The sequence below is a fragment of the Falco punctatus genome (genome assembly GCF_963210335.1).
Source record: "Falco punctatus genome assembly, chromosome: 10".
Taxonomy (NCBI): domain Eukaryota; kingdom Metazoa; phylum Chordata; class Aves; order Falconiformes; family Falconidae; genus Falco; species Falco punctatus.
The window spans coordinates 27,115,637-27,133,438 of record NC_137590.1 but is presented as its reverse complement, the minus strand read 5'-3'; the positions used below and the strand labels follow the sequence as shown (position 1 = coordinate 27,133,438).

The 17,802-nt window shown below is 39.2% G+C and overlaps 1 protein-coding gene across 1 annotated transcript in view; it reads right to left on the bottom strand.

Annotated features, from left to right (window-relative positions):
- The window catches only part of SPON1 (spondin 1), a 199,899-nt gene that overhangs the window by 20,326 nt on the left and 161,771 nt on the right, over window positions 1–17,802 (bottom strand). Inside the window, exon 7 of the mRNA XM_080405852.1 lies at window positions 14,672–14,736. Within this exon, the coding sequence (XP_080261978.1) occupies window positions 14,672–14,736 (65 nt within the window). The remainder of the gene's footprint in view (window positions 1–14,671; window positions 14,737–17,802) is intronic.

Here is a 17,802-nt window from a genome sequence, read left to right as displayed (position 1 = left end):
TAGAAGGTTCTGCAAGAATTATCGTTACTACCATAATATGCTTATGACCAACTAGATTTTTTAAAACTCTAAACCCAGAAATAATTATTAAAATTACACTCCTGCTGCCTTGTAAGCATTTGGCCAAGAAAACTGAGGTTTTTTAAAGGCAACTCATTTTCATCATCACCACATAAGAAATACTCTCTGAGAAAGCATTTTTTTCTGTATAGGACTATGACAAGTGAGCTCACCCAAAAAATTGAGTGAGCAAATCTGAACAAGATATTTAATTGACATGCTTGCATGTCTCCTACAGATAATACATTTTTCCAGATAACTGGCTTCTTTTTGCTTTTGTTGTATTTTCCATGAAATATTTTACTTCAAAGAAGTTAGTTTCTAAGTAAATAGGTTGGAATTTGACCATTTCTTCATTTTAGGTCTTCAAGATAATTTTTTTTACTTGTAATTAATGTAAGGAAAATATCACTTACTGTGGAATCACTAAAGAATGAGCGTTTCACATTTACTTCTGTGTGATATAAATTCAAGTCCTCATTACTTCTTGCAAGAGTAATATTATTGGCCATGATATAGTGTGCAAATGCCAATTTGTATGTGCTGCATTATTCCACTTCTTCCTGCAGTTTCACCAAAATATGTCACTTTTAAGTATTACAAATTGTTTTGCATTCCAAAAGACTTCAGTCCAAAAATGTTTCCCCCATCAGTCTGAACTCTGCATTCTGATTTTGTTCTCGCTGCATTTCACTGGCTTCCACTATGGCTTTTTCAAAATTTTTGTTCATCTGTTTACCCTTTACGTGGCATTGCAAATAAGGTCAGTTTTTGAAGAAATAATGAGCTACCAGAACAAGTGATCACAGGAATACTGAGATCCCTCCACATTCATTAAACTTGGTCAGATGTGGACGAGTTTTTCAACTCGCTGATTATAAAGTCATTTTTCCAAAAGACGGCAATACAGGACCTTCATAGTTAAACAGCTATTATTCTAAAGATAAGTAAAATATTGTGTTTTCCTCTAACTTGGCATGAAAATTTCAATCCGAATACTTGTAACATGCAGTGAAATGAAATCAAGTGAAAACAAGTTATTGTAATCAGCATCCTACAAGGTGAACTATAATTGATATATAACATTTCCCACATTTTGCACGTGTTAAAGAAATGAATCCACTGGTCAAATTCATTCAGGCAAGACAATGATTGAGCATGCTACTTAGCTCTGTTTGGGCAAATCCTGAAATCACTTTCTACTATTCTGTGCCAGCAATGAATTGTAACATGTATAATGATACTGCGCAGCATCCCATAGGAGCACAGAGGGACACGTATATATGGGTGCTGAGATCGGAGGTGCACTTCTGAGGCGAATTTCCCATTGTGCTTTGTTCATATTCCCGGAGTGCAGACCTGATTTCTTTCCAATCGATCTAGCCTGGAGCTTTTCCCCTGTGCTCCCACTGGCAGTGGGCAGCCACGCTCTATGCAGCCAGCGTGGTGGCCACCCAGAGCAATCGCCCATCCCCAAAATTTGTCACTTCCTCAGCACTGTCTCACTCTATGCTCCTGTTGCAGCATATTTCTCACAGATGTAGATAGCTTAGGTATAGCTATTAATTATGAAGGCTGTTCATGGTTATAAATACATACACTATAGAGACCGTAATGCTTTCACCATAGAATTAAAGTAGTGGTTTAAGTTTAGACAAGACATACCTCACACAAAACCTTTTTAAAATATTCCCAGAGCACCTATTTAAAACAAAATATGGGCCATACAATATTACAACTTTCATTCTTATAAAAGCATATCTATACTTGGAGAGAGACACTTAGGGATTTAAAAAATACTTTCAAGCATCTCAAAACTTAAATCAACTCATCTGCCAAGAGAAAAGCACATCATTAATTCCTCAGCAAACAACTCATACATCTTCTTTTAAGGTAACGCAGATCCAGCGAGATGCCAAATATAACCACATTTCACTCATCCCACTTCATTAAGCAACTGATGTCATCTACCTGGACTTGCGCAGAGCACGTGATGCTGTCTCACACAACATCCTTGTCTCTAAATGGGAGAGGTGCAGATTTGATGGGTGGACAGCTTGGTGGACTTTCTACAAGGGCATGTAGTGATAGGACAAGGGGGAATGGATTTAAGCTGAAAGAGGGCAGGTTTAGGTTAGATATAAGAAACCCTTCCCTGTGAGGGCGGTGAGGCGCCGGCACAGGCTGCCCAGAGCAGCTGTGGCTGCCCCATCCCTGGCAGTGCTCAAGGCCAGGCTGGGATGGGGCTGGGAGCAGCCTGGGCTGGTGGAAGGTGTCCCTGCCTATGGCACGGGGTTGGAATGAGATGGTCTTTAAGGTCCCTTCCAACCCAAACCATTCCATGATTCTATGATTACAATGGCAAGTCACTGAGAATGGATTTGTAACTCTAACCGTTCATCAGTATATTCCCTGTTTCAATTCCTCATGCTTTAGCTTTTAGCAATTTTATATCCTTTTATCTTCAGTTCATGATGACTTGTTATCAATGAGACAGCCTTTTACAAATTTAGTTATTTCTTTGCTGGACGTTTTATTTCCCTGGATGCAGCTGTTACTGATTGAAATCCTGTTGTTGTGAATTCAGTATACTTCAGTTACGGTAATGTTGCTGTTCTAATGGCAATGACTAGTTCGGGTTTTATGGCTGACTCCCCAACCATGTGTTAGCCAAGTAACACTCACACTACCATGGTCAAAGATCTGATGATACTGTAAGCTATTAGCTTACATCTGCAGTTAATAACATAAGCTATTTTTCTCCCTAAGAATCTCTAAAATGGTCATTAAGGTTTGCTTCAGGCAACAATTTGACACTATCTTAGCATTATAGTTATTTAATTTTTGTTTTTAATCAGTTATTCTTTTTGAACTGTTTGTTCTCTCCACTTTACTGTGTGGAGAGAGACAGTACTCTCACAAATCACATTTACATGAAAGTCAAATGTAGGAAGTTCTCCCATAGGCTAAATGAATACTTACACGCCGTTGAAATTATTTGCACTGTAGCTCTGGAGTAAATCAACTAACATCGATGGCATGCATTAGTGGCAACGCGCACTGACAGAAGAATTTATCTGTAGTATAGATGTTAAGTGATCTTTTTAAAGAAAATGATCTAAAATGGAAGGAATACTGAAGGTTGTGAATAAAGATACTGTCTCCGTGGAACCTTACAGTACTGTTTTGCTGCTTCTACAGTAGTACTGCTCTTAATTTTATAATGCATTCTATATAATGATACAACCAGTAACATATTCTGCAAAGGACCATACTATTCACAGTTCTGCTACCGTATTAAAGGAAAGAAAATGTCTTTCACAAATCTACTGTGACATGAAAACATTATTGGTCATCCAACTTGGAATGTGTTTTTTAGAAGACGACTAGGTACCTCTGCCTGCACCTTTCACACCCTAGCTCCCTAAACGCAGAGCCACCAAAAGTTCCACTGTGTCACAAACACTCTGAAGTCACTGGGTTGCACCCACGGTATAACAAATAGCTGCCTACATGACCTACATAATTTTCTTTTAATTAAAATAATGTCCCAGTGCGTCATATGTCTTCACCCTTCCTTCACCAAGTTTTAACAGCTGCTTGGCTTTATAGTACACTTTTGTCTTATAACACGGGAGTTAACTACACTCACTTTTCTCTATTAAAAGAAACTTAAAGGTTACACCATAAGGTGTTCAATGGGTTTATATGCAGCTAGGGAAGGGTATATAAACTTGTAAAGCAAGAAAATACCTGAACCTTACTTTCTTAACAGCATGGAGGAAAGGGAAGGTAAGTGCAGCATTCAGTTAGGAAAAAATATCTAACAAGTGTGCAAGAAGAATGAGCACTATAAGGAATACAAGAAGTAGCAATAAATAATAGGCTTCCTTATTTCTATATAACCCTCTGCTGACTCTTAGTCACGCTAGGTTAAATTATACATGCACAATTTATTTTTCAAACCATTAGATGGAACGTTGTTTATAAGCAATTTGTATAATCAAATGTTAATGACATACAGCGGATAGATGATTAAAGAACTATGATATGAGATTTTCTTATCACTTTGGAGAAAACAACAAATAAAATTTAAACTATACCCATTACAGCTGGTTAATTGCAATTCAGTCTGTATTTAGCCATTCAGAATGACAGTTAAACCCAAATACAAGCATGCATCTTCAAACGTCTTTTTTTTTCAAATCTCAGCTGGCTAGTATGAGGACTTGGCTAATTAAGCAATGGAATAATTTACTCATTTCTAATGTATATTTGTTATAAATTACATTCCAATACCAGTATCAACTATTTATGGGCAGTGTATTGCATGGCAGGACAGGAAATAACTTCAGCATTCTTAGTGGGACAGCAGAAGTGTTACATCAACTGAAAATGAGCAACTAACCTCAGAATTTACTCACCTAGACAACACACAAACCAAAACTTTGGAGACTATATAATATTTTAAAAGAGCTAAAGGTACAATTTCATATCCTATGAAATATTTTAAGTGGATGGATAGAAACTGGAATGACTGCAAAATTCAGCACCCCATCTTCCCTGCTGAAGCTGATTGAAGAAGATTAGTAGGTACTTTTCAATTAATTTTAGTTTGTATGCTATGAGGGGTTTGGTGTGGTACTTGAGAATAATTCTATGAACCCTTAATAAGATGCTTTAGGAAGACTAATTCACAGAATTAACTTACGGGCATTGTCAGATCTCTAGTCCCTAGGGCTCTGGGCATTTCATTATTTTTCATCTAAAGCCTGTCTGTTATCAAAGCTGAAAGGTGCATTGATTTGCATCTTCCCCTCTCAATGCTGATTAATATAGAATTAGTGGGGAACAGCATTTGGCACTGCCATGGGGATTCTGAGTTAGATGTAGCAAGCGTCTGGCTCCAGAGGAAGACAGAAAGAGGATTTCCGTAGGGCTGGGTGCATCCATGTGTCCGTGCGGACCCAGGGGGTGGCAGCAAGTTAACGAGACGTGCTCACCTTCTCCCGCTGGCACCCAGCACCCCTGGGGTAACGGCTGCGCAAACAGGTGGGTTAACTTCCTAACCACATGGCTAAAAGGACCACATTTGAGTTCTGTGGACTTCCTAACCAGTTAAACACCATCGGCTCCAAACAAGTCATGTACTTCCTGGCCCTACGGAAAGGGAAGCACTCCCTACAGAAAGTGACAGCATTTCTGTAGGAAGGTCATTTAAGGTGCAATTATAGCATATAGGCAGCTAAGGTGATTTTATTTTGGTGCATCCAAGCAGCAGCTGATGCAAGGCTTGGCAGCTAAGGTGTTGGTTGAGTCTGTGCCAGGGACCCTGAGCACTGTTGGGGGCTAACCTTGTCTGAGGGTGCACAACTGCACCTTCTCTGCTCTTCGTGTGCCAGCTGGCTCAGCCCTGTGCTGCTGTCACACGTCTTTTTAGCACATACCAACGCTATCTGAAATGTCTTTAAAAAAATGTAACTGGCATAAACTGCTTCGTTATTTTATCATTATTTATAACAATTAACAACAGTGAACCCTCTCAAAATTAAAACATGATTACAAGGGAATAAACAAGTTGTTGACACTAGCTTGGGTTTACCAAAATCAGAGGCAACAAGTAAACAGGGAGAAACAAAAATATTTTTTTGGTTCTTTTTTCTCCAGTAAGATCACAAATCAAGGCTATGGAACTACTCTGTACATCTGCTTCTTTTTCCTCCAACAGTCTCCGCCTTAAGCTCTCCAAAACAAGTTGCTCCAAATGTAGGTAAGCACAACAAGGTACCGATTTTGAATACAGCCTATAAATATTTTTAATATAGGTTTTATTAAAGGAAAAATGCCAGCTTTAGTTGTGGCACATGCGAACGTACGTTTCATCCACATAGGCAGTTTAGAAAGAACTAGCTAATTCACACAGATGAATAGGTAAATTAATTTCTCAGTTCTCCAAATAGGTACGTATAAAGATCAATTACATAAATCCTGAAAAAGATTACTTCTGAAAGATTTTCAGAAAAGCTTAAAAAGATTCCTCAAATAATATAATTATTTTATAAGACAATACAAAAGGAAATGTCTATTTGAAATCTTCATTCTAAAAAACTACTCCATTTATCATTAATGTAATGAGAATCTATGTAATTCTGTCCTATTTCCAGCACATAAAAATTAAGCAAGTAATGGAAAATCAATTTCAACTAAATCTAAGGAAATCATAATTTATGTTAAAAGTGCATTTTTGGATGAACAGAAACATTGTTTCTTAAATTGAATTCAGTAAATATCCATAAAAAAAAGAAAGCTAAGTGTATTCAAAAATTACTTAATTCATGCATTCGATTATAATGTGAAGATGTTTTTTTTAAAAAAGGCTAAAAACATGGAAATAGAACAAAATATTATTGTTAGCCAAGAACAATCTCTCTTTCAGGGCAGCCAGGGAACTGAAAAGCTATCATCATTGCATAAGTGCCACAAAAATAAAGATACAGTGATTTCTAATTAATGAGAACATAAAACTGAACATACCAACATTACCCCTTCCCCATCTTAGAAAGCCGGCTAACTCATTGTTTACCAAACATTTTAGAGATTAATGTCCTTCGGAGAACTCTTCTGTCTCTCACCACTTTTCTAAAGCCATTGCTTGCTTTCTCTGGCTAATAAATATTTAATTATTCCATGCAAAATAGCAAGGCTTGAGCTAGAAGAACAGGATATGTGATAGTAAAAGCTCCCACTGCGTAGGTGGCTGGTTTGAATTTTACAGAGGTATGTGTTACCATTCAAATCTCATCAGGAAGAAAAGAGAACTAAACCCAGACCTTCCAAATACCAGGACAGTCATCTCCACATTGGGGGATTCCCTTTATTTGGCTGACCATACGGGTGTGCATTTGAGTGAAAAGTTGCTTGAAGGTCAGACCCTCACTGATCAAACAGCAGGGCAAAAACTACATTACGGAAGTTAATATGGTTTGGTTGTGATCTGTTACCTTGTGAAAATGTAGTGAGCTTTGGGAATACTCAAAGCTGATTGTATTTTTATGCATTTAATAATATATTAATAGCTATTTCAGTATGCAAACAGTTCAGGAACTGGAAGTTCGAGAATTAGGTGTTTACAGCAAATGATTGTCTAAATGTCTTCCAGTGTCTTTTTGTAAATTAGCCTCTCTTTGTGAAGCTCACAAAAGTTGCAACATGTGAGAAGATCAACAGAGAGGTTCAGCAAGACATCATGTTTACGTGGGTAATGTTTATGTTTCAGCTTTCTGCCATCTGATGGAACCAATTAGATAATATCGGTAACATTAATGTAGTCACAAATTGTTATTAAAGCTGTTTTCCCTGCTGAGGACTTCTTTTAAGTATGCAACTGTATACATAACTTTGGGTAGTTTTACAGAAGGATATTTATCAGTGAGACACCATCACATTAAGGCTGTGTGAATTGTAGAGAGTAGAATATCAAACTCAATAGACATCTTTAATAATAAAGCATAAGATGAGGAGCAGGAGTTATTTTATTACATTTCAGAAGACACTAAGGAGTTCAATTTCTGACTTAAGTGGTTCTCCATCTAAAAAGTAATCGTTCAATGACCTAAATATGGAGGCTACTTTAAGGAAGAGAAGTGTTGTGGGCACAAGAATAGCAGAAGATTACAGTAAAGTAAAAAAGGCAAACAGTAAAAAATTTAAGTAAAATAGATGTAAAACCAGGAAACAAACATTGAAACCCCAAACAGATGAAATTCTCTACTCATTTGTGGCTTGGCTTTCAATTTCCAAATGCTGTAATGAAGACTCATTGATCACAGCAAATTCACTGCAGGATAAAAACATACAAAAACCATTTTTTTGCTCAAATTGTGGTAAAATAATTCTGGAAGAAAGCAAAGATTGAAGGAGCTTTCACTGAAGAATAAAGGAAGGAAAATGCAGAAGGTGGTCAGCATTTTTTTCTCCAGTTAGTATGATCCATCAACTTAAACATATTTTGGATCAGAGCATTTTTGCGCTTCCCATCACCTTGCTATAGAATACTCTTTGATTTCTGGAACAGTTTACGTTGTTGTCTAGATTAGTCATACTGTCTATATCAATGCTGAAAACCCTACCTGGGAATTCCTGTCGCATTTTCCCATGCCCACCTTGCAAGCCAGGAAAAACAGCCCTAATATCTTTGTAGTCAGAAAGCGTATCAAAGATATGTAAAACTTGAAATGGAAGAGGGTTGATGGGAAAATTTGTAGGGGATGATGAGGCAACCATACTAACTGACAAACTGTTAGGAATAAACAGTTCTACCCATCTGAAGTGTAAAGGAATAGGCCTCCTCTTCTGCTAAGCTTCACTTTGGAGTGCTTACTGGAGTGTTTTCAGGTAATCTCCAAATAAATGGGGAAGAGCTGCTTAAATGGACAAGAAAAAGAGTAAGCTCTGCACACAGGCAGGAGGCACAGAAAAACCACAGGACCATGACTACGCACACAAACAACACAGAGAGATGAAATGGAAACAGGAGAGACATAAGGAAGGAGTGGTTCATTTTCCAAACTTCAGATAGTACAGAATTCTAATAAAGAAAAATGCCTCTCATTTTGATGTGCGTTGGTTGCAACTAAGAATGGACTGACGAGGTTAAAAGGTTGGAAAGCAGTGGTGGTTTTGCATAAAAGTAAACATAAATGAGAGAGAAGTATGAAAAGTAATGCTTGTGTCAGGTACTCTCCCTGTTATTTTCCTGGATAAAATAATCTTGAATTTTTGCATTGAAATATATTGTTGATTTACTAAATCTAAAATAATGAAGCAAACTGAAAAATTTAATAATTAGAAAGCATATGATGTGCTTTAGTAATAATTGTAATCATACTGCTGGAGACCCTTATCCATTCTTTCCCCTAGCTAGGGCTGTAGACTGAAACTCTGGCAGGAAAGGAATAGGAATAGACAGTTATTTTATGCAGGGAAGTGAGTTCTTCTTGCCAGTTTTTTAGAATCTGAAAGTTTTTAGGATGGAAAGCTAAAGCTACTTTTTCAATTAATTTATTATTTTTTTTCATATCAATATTGCCTTTTTATGTATTGGGAAAATCCAGAATGAATACATGGCAATACTTGGAAAGACATGCTATCTGTACTTATTTATACATTTTATGTACATATTTAATAATTTATAAGGTCTGAATGTTTAATAACGGAATACATGACACACTGGAGAATAATTTCCATCCTCTGTCTGATCTGTGTTTGTATTCATCAGTCTTAGGCTATATGGACATGTAAGTTCCTATTAGACAGTGTTGCCTAGGACTAAATGCTTTCTGGGTTTACAGGAACTACAAAAAAGTGATCAGACACAAGAATTCATATACTTCTCCTTTGCCTGTATTAAGAAAGGCCCATATATTTATACTGGACATATTTTTGAAATATCAGAAACTACCCAGAGAAATGTCTATTAACATGTGACTCCTGCCTAACTATCCATTTTCAATTCCACTCTTTTTTGAGAGCTGAGAACTATATGGTGAAACAATATTCCTTGTTCTGATATGGAATCTTGGTTTGGAGGTCCTGCTGTTTGGGAAAATCAGACATAAACCTGAAGAGACTGCTTTATCCTACTCCCCAACCATCATGACAAATATGCTGTTATATAGAAGAAAGATGCACATATGATAATGCCTTTCCCTGATGGTGAGGGATCACAGCGGACATCGTGACCATGAAAAACCAGGCAGCTGTATAAACACCAAGTGCCCTGACAACACTACGAGGCTTGGATTTCACCGTGTTAACGAGAATCCAGCTCATGCCAAGATGTGGAATTGACAGTTTTTTCTGTTCCTGACAGCTGGCTCTCCCCCACGCCTCCCCAAAGGGTCACATTTTTCTTCTTGTAACTGGCTCTGTAACTCGCAATATAGAGTGGGAATAATTGGTCAGGATTTGTGCTTATTTTCTTTTGGTGGATTATCCTGAGAAGCTCCGGTTTAGATAAAAGTACTTGCTGAATGAAAAAGGTGGGTGTCACAATAGAGATGTATGGATTTGAAACAAAGGCATAATGCATACAGAAAAAAAAAGAAAGGAAAAAACAAAAGCCAAACAAAAAATGTATATTTGGGGGAAGGGAATTCAAGGCAAGAGTTTTAAAGGTATTAGCTCATGTGGAATTTGATGCATACTATCTTTAAAAGTCTTGCCTTCTTTATCCTCAGATTTTTCTGTCATGGCTTGACTATTTTACAGGTGCTGGATATGCAGATTTGGATACCAGCTGTACTATCTGTATGTGCTGTATTTTATCGTCCATACTGCCAAAGGCCAATGATTTGCAGCCGAGTATGAAAGTAAAATTTGATTCTGCCTGAAACACAGCTGAGAGGAAGGGAGCAATGAGCTGTGCTCTTGTTTATACAAGTAAGATAAGAAAAACTACTTTCATTTGACAGAATGCTGTATACTGATACCATTACGTTCAAGGAAGAATGCATTCCCTGCGAGTACTTTAAAGTCAGAACTGCAGACACACAACTTGGTAAGACAAAGCAACAGCAAAACGTTTTATTACCTGGTCTGGCACTCCTTTGCAGGCACTCCTTCTCAAGCTACCAATATTGCTTTCTCAGTTGGCCAACCATAAAACTAGTTCACAAAGATCACCCAAAACTGTCTCCTGCATGCAACAACTCAGGAGAGTTTTTTTGTGTGCTGATGCCCTGGATAAGAAACTGAATGGAGGATAATGAAGATGACTAAAAGGAAGAAAAAAAAAACCAACCCAAAACCCCAACAGCACAACCCCCCAAAAAAAAGTTGACAAAGAGCAGGTACATATAGGAACTGAGGAGAGGAATGATGAGAATGATGAAAAGCAGACAGTGAAGTGTGGCAGGATATACCTTCCACAGCATTATATTGTACTGGGAGATGACAAGTTTATTAGCCTTCATTGTAATTAACAGGAAGCATTTCAGAAAATTACTCAGTGTCATTGCACCCTTCCACGCTTAGGGCTGGCAATTTGTCTCAGTCCCTACTGTAACTTCTTGTGTCTGAACTCATGTCTGAAGCCAAAGAACTTTCCCTGGGGAGGCACTTTGTACCCACTGGATCTGCACTGAGAAGTCTCTATTTTCTTCTCCCTGAGCAGAAGAGAAGCTCCCGGTTATATCTCCCTTCTTACCTCTGGTGTCACGAACCAAAGGCTTTCGGCATCACCGCCAGATTTAGACACTTCGTGCCCTCAGCCTATACAGTGCTTGAGACATTACTTAATGAGGTACGACTGGCCTCAGGAGTCACAGCCTCATTGACCAGCATCGACAGAGTAGAAGAAAAGCCATTTAACTCCGTGATGAATCTGTGAGAGGTGCCCAGCCAAGACCACCCTCCCACGTGTTATGACAGGTGAGCAGAGTGGCAATGCAAGGACTCCCCAGCTGCTCAAGATGTGGGTAAGAATGAGCGGCTTGCCTCGCTACAGCCTCTGTAAGGAGAGGAGATGCCGCAGTCTCCCTTGCTGTTTTGGAAAGACGGGAGACGACCCAGCAGCCCCAGGGTGGGCACGGTGCCCATCCTGGCTGGCTGGTGATTACCTGGAGTGGGCAGCGGGGCTGATGCCCAGCGCTGTGCTGAGCCTCAGCAGCTGCTCCCATCTGGTTTCTTTTCTCCCAGGTTTCCCCTAAAAAGAAGCTGATGCCTGCAATGAGCAAGATGCAAACCCGTAAGTCTCCCCTCCATGGTGGTGTCTGCCACCACCTCTGTGAACGTCCCTGCACTCCAGCCCCACGAGCCATGGGTCACTACTCTCAGGTACCTCGTTCCCCTGGGCTGGCAGCCTGGTGTCCGTGGGGTCTCATCCTGCATTCTCCACACCAGCAGGTACACAGATCAATACCCTTACAGCCCCCTCACAAGTTTTGGAGGTAGCTGTTCTTCTCCTCCTGCTGATTTTAAGTGCAGTTGCTGTAACTTGGATAGGGTTAGCAGTAAAAATCACTGTATGGAGTTGGGAGGTAATCTCTGAAGTGCGAGCAGGCTGCATTTGCCGACTTGTGACGCTTTAGGTCTCTGTAAATTGCTTGACTAGTATTATGCCATTGCTGTAAAACACATTCAGGAAGGTTTTTTTAGCTGTGCTTATCACAACACATTGTAATGCCATTTTGGCACCACTATCACACCGTATTATACGTCAGATATCTAAGTTACGCAAAAGAAGGTTATTCATGACTTCTAGTCAATTCTTGATTGCTGTGTTATGCATAATAAGAGACCAAATGTTTATCCTGAAGGAGTCATACAATACTTGCACAACCCTCATCTAAATTCCAGGAAGGACCATCCATAGCAGCAAATGGGAAATTAACACCAGAAGTTAATGGCTATTGAAAACTGTGTCTCCTTTGGAAGCTTAGATCATATTTTTAAATGGAATCAAAAGGAAGAGCATCATGGCAAAATATGATAAAAAATCATTTAAAAAGCCAAAATGCTAATGCTACTTGTAAAGTGAAGTAACATTTTTTAGGGAACTCTTGCACAACATTTGAAAACACAAATCCTAAGATTTAATCCTTTTGATGTTGCTGAAAGGTGAGAATTGCCATATAGGAAAGGTAAGAACTGACTGGAAGAACACCTGAAGGATATTGCAGAAGTATTTGCTGGCACATCTGTGAAGGATTATGCCTAAAAAATATCTGAAATTGTTCACTCAACTTTTTTTGTGGAGTTTCTCAGTGCTATGTTAAAACTAGCTAGTATGACCAGGGGCAACATACTTTAATTAGCTTTGATTTTTGTTATATAATACATTCAGTTTATTTGAAAGATGACTGATTAAGACTCTGGAGCAGGAGATCCTCTCTCCATCTTTCTGTGAACAAAGTACAAACCTTCTCTCCTGTCAATACCTAAACGTTCCAAGTACCCAGAGCAGTCAATTCCTAGTAGTTTTGTTCTCTTTGCTATAGAAACATCATACATAAATGTTGTTTTAGGAAAGTAACCAAAGTTGGAATGAAAAAATAAATGGTTTGTTTCAGTCAGAGACCTCCCCATTAATAGAACAAAGAAGTGGACAAACGTTTCCATTTTAAAGTGTTAATTTGCAGTGAATGTAAGAAGGCAGCAAGGAAAAAATGCTCTCCACAGCCACTACATGCCAAACATTACCAAATCCAAATACTGAAAACTTCAGGGGAATAAGGCCATAAATAAAGAATGCCATTACTGTCACCTTGACTGACCACTTGCATAACACCAGCCAAAAAAAGCCTAAGCCACAGTTCCTGTGCACAGCCTACATCTCTGCCTTGGGGTTAAAATATATTGAAGTGATGGAAAATCCATCTTATGTTCAGATAAGCTGCTCTGAAGGTTAGTCACACTGTTAAAAGCCCTTTCCCATACCTTTAGTGAGAATTTCCTTGTCACTAATTTCCTTAGCTTCCATGCCACGAAGGATTTCATAGGTGGGTTTTTTTTTCTAGATTAAAGAGGGATCAGCTATCAGAAATCTTTTCACTATTTAAGCTGTGCTCACCTCCTAACCTTTTTATTTTTTTTTTTCCAGGGGGGAGGGGATAAACTGAATAGCTTAAGTCCTAAGCTGCTTAAGAGTTTCTAAGCCTCTTACAGTAGGGGATGTTTTCTGAAAACTGAACTCTTTTGCAGCTTTTTTCTGACTAAACCTCCAAATTTTCACATACTTTCTGACATACAGATGACAAAACCAGACACCATGTTCCCCTAGCTGCTTCCCTGATAGTTTTACAGAGGAAGCAACTACCTGGTGCCTAAAATCTTGCAGGAAACTAATTGCCAGTTAATGGGATGACCCCTTATACTAGGTTCTCATCTCTGCTCACTTCTTGTAAGTCTGTCATTTGGGCTTGGACACTCAGTATGAACTTTGGGCCAAGCTAAGTTATGCAGGAACCACACCCCAACACCCTCCCACCCCCTTCAAAAGGCAACCAGTATATTTAAGAGTATCCTGAAAGAAAGTTTTGTCCTCTTTCTGCTGAATGCCAGAGAACCCAGAGTTAGGGCCCTGGGATGCTAGTTTGATGTCTCACTTGGTAAAACAACCGTGGTTATACTACCATCAGGATCATGATGCTATCACAGAGTGTTTCAAACAAACATTTTAAAGAATTAGTCTTTTAAGAGTTTTTTGTTGGTGGATTGAGGATTTGCTGTATTGATACAGTGTGTTGTTATGGTGTGTGACACAGGATATAAAAAATACTACATATAGAATAGTACAACACGTATTTGAGCAAGCATTGAATAAGCATCACTGTTCAATGAAGGCACAAACTCCATGGGATAATCCTTCCCTTGTAACAGTTAGTGAACCAAAGCAGGTAAAAAATGAAGAGGTGCTAAAGTGGAAAGAAAGAGAGAACCAGTTGTTGTTGGGTGGGGAACCACAAAAAAGAAGATGAAAAAGTCATCTACTGAAATATTTTTAGATTATATCTTTACAAGAGTGAATGTTTATATGAGACTAGTTTAGAGCGGTCTATTAGCCAACCCTCCACACAAGGCTACTAAGACATACTGTTCCCTACTTACTTACACATTCAGAGGTTGCCAGGCAGGCCACTGTGCTTTTGCCTTGATGACTGTTAAAACCTCATCGCTCTGTGGAAAGAGACAAAACAAGAAAGTGATTGGGACAATTTTACAGTGAGACTGATATGATTTATAGCAAAAAAGTAAGAGGCACTAGACCAAACTATGCCTCAAAATTCTGACTACGAGAAATATGCTTTGTCCCTTTTATCTGGGCACCTTGTGTCCTCAGCTGCACAGGGTTCATCAAGAAGCCTCTATGAATGCAGGAGGCAAAAGCAGCCAGACCTTGGGCACTGTTGCTTTGTCTTCTGCAGGAACTGAAGTGAGCTTAAAACACCAACAGCAGTTCGCAGACCATGGTGTTTTTGCATCATGAGCTGAAAGGAAAGCTTTCAGAGTGGTGCAGTGATGACCTGTATAAATAAGGAGGACTTTTGCATCGGGGAAATATCCCAAAACAACATGAACAAACTGAGTTTGTTCTGGTAACACTATCACAGAAAGATAACTGTGCTTTATCCTGGGCTGTTAGTCCATACATAGTAGTTTATTGGCAAAAAGTGTATCTTGGGCTGTCAATTTTGTGACTTTCTGACAATCCTTGTGGTCAGAGGAATATACCAGGTTAAAAAATGCAAGGACAGAAAAATTGCTCTTAAATATGCTACAGATCTATGGGTCAAGAGGCAGACCGAAACTAGAGGCTGCTGCTCTATGCAATCTAACACACCCTGAGAGCATGTATAATATATTATTTATTATCCTTATATATGTAAGGATGCAAAGAGTCCATGGTGGATGCACTGCAATCTCCTCCAGGTAGAGCCATTGATAGCACTTTCTCTTTGCTCTCCTTTTACACACCTGAAAATGATAGGGTGAAACGTAGCAGTCACCTGTGGAAGCCCACAGTGTGGCAAAGCATTGTACAATGATTATTTCCTAAAGTCTGTAGGAATTCCTGCATCAGCACTTTTGAACTTTATGTTGGTACAATAAACCCAGGACAAAGGCAGGAGATTGTTAACAAGGCTCTGAAGCCCAAAAGACATCTATCACAGGGTTTTTTAGAAGCATTTTCCCCATCTCCCTTAGGAATCCACCCCAGTAATTCACCTAGAGGAACACAAAGTCCACAACTCACATGATTTCTACAGTCTTTTAAAATATTTCCCAATTAGACTAAGAAACCCACCTCATACATTACCAGTAATTGGCACTTCCAACAGAGCTGACCTTTCAGTTTAGTGATAATAGTGCCATTTCCTGCTTGATGGCAACAGCTCTGATACCCCAGACTAGCTCTAGACCATACAGAGCCCAGTTTAAAGAAAACAACTTTCACTGGTGGTTTTTTTTTTTTCCTACCACTCTTAATATTTTCTGACTCCCTCTTTTTACCAAAGCAAGGTCATTACAGAGCTGATGGGCCCTCTCTGTAACACAGGAGGAATACGTATGTGACATGACCTCTCCCTCAACCTGAGTGGATGGATAAGCCATTTCTTGAAAATCCTTTTTATAAATACAGATACTTGCCCGAAGCCTGTAATACATTAAATGCCCTGAGCTAAGATAGCTGAAAGTCTGACTCTATAAAGGCAAGTAAGTATGAAAGGATTTAATCAAAATCCCATACTACTAATATAGTTGGAATAAAGAGAATGTGATGATGAAAGGGAGCAATCAAACAGCACGCAGCAGAGCTATGCCAGCAGGTGGGTGCACCGGGGCAGGCCTTGGGAGCGCAGCCACCGGCACAACCCTCTCCCAGCCTCCCTGCTGGGCTGGGGAACCCAGCGGAGAGACACTCCATGCAGGAGCGATGCATCACACCCAGGGTCACCTACAGCAACCACCTTCTTACCTCCATGCCTTCTAAAGAGGAAGAGACAGCTTTCCCCTCAAAGTGATTTAAAAGGAAACAGACTAAATGAATGAAGTTAAAAAGTCTGAAGCTAAAAGACATTACTTGTCTTTCTCTATCAGTGAAATTTGCCTTATTTTTTTAATTTTCCTTGTTTCAAAATCTTAAGACTTTCCAGCCAGGCATATCTTCATTTACTTGCCTTGAGAACACATTTGCATTCAAAATTAACTGTGTATTGTACATCCCAAGGAAAGTCTGTTATAAGCATAGATCATTACATTTATTAAAACAATACACTGCTTATCTAATACAAGACAGTAATTATGTCAGTAACACCCAAATCACTCATGTCTGAAAGCATTTTAACATGCTATTCAAATTAAAAATGCATACTAACAGTGGATGAACTATGATTAATAGCTTAGTAGTAGGTGCAGAGGGAAGGAAATGAGGAACACAGCATGGTGCATTCAGAAATCCCTGAATTTTTAAGGGAGATGAAAATTCAGATGCAAGAGCAGAATTCACAGCCACTTCCTAAACAGTAAAAAAAAAAAAATCAAAATATTCAGAATTCAGCGTTCTGTTGGGCCTGGAATGAAAATACACATTTTTGGTACCACGATCTCCTTGAAAATTACATTGCAAATTGAATTAAATCATTGTTATTCCAGACTGATATTGTAATTATGCAGTCATCTCTATCATGCAGATTTGTAATATTTCTGATTTAAAAAAAATATAAAAAAATGTAACACCTACACTGTTATTAATGCCAGTGCATATTTACTTCTATACGCACTGATAGACAGATACCTGAGCAGGTGTTTTGTACACTAAAGAGTATTCCTTGGACATGTGCTTATGCCAAGAAGATGAACTCCTGGAAAACAACAGAGGACATCCTGCCTGCCGCCTCCCGGGGCTGTGAGGCTGTTGCCACGTGAGGTCTGGCTGCTAGGCTTTGCACCAGCCCAGGGAACCCAGCTCCACTCCTGGTGCCACCAGCCTGCAGCTCTCCAGCCGGGAGCAGGCTCAGGGCGCTCCTCCAGGAAAGCCGTGACCTTCCCCTGCCTCCAGCCTCTCCAGCCGACCTTCCCATTTCTAGGGGAACCTGATAAACTCAAACAGGCAGGCAAACAGTAGTTGTCCACCACACAAGTTCCACAGCCTTGTGAACAATTTGTAGGTAGAAAGCAATCTGCAGAAAAGATACAGTGCTTGGATTTGCTGGGCAATCTCTTTAGCAATAATTTATTGGC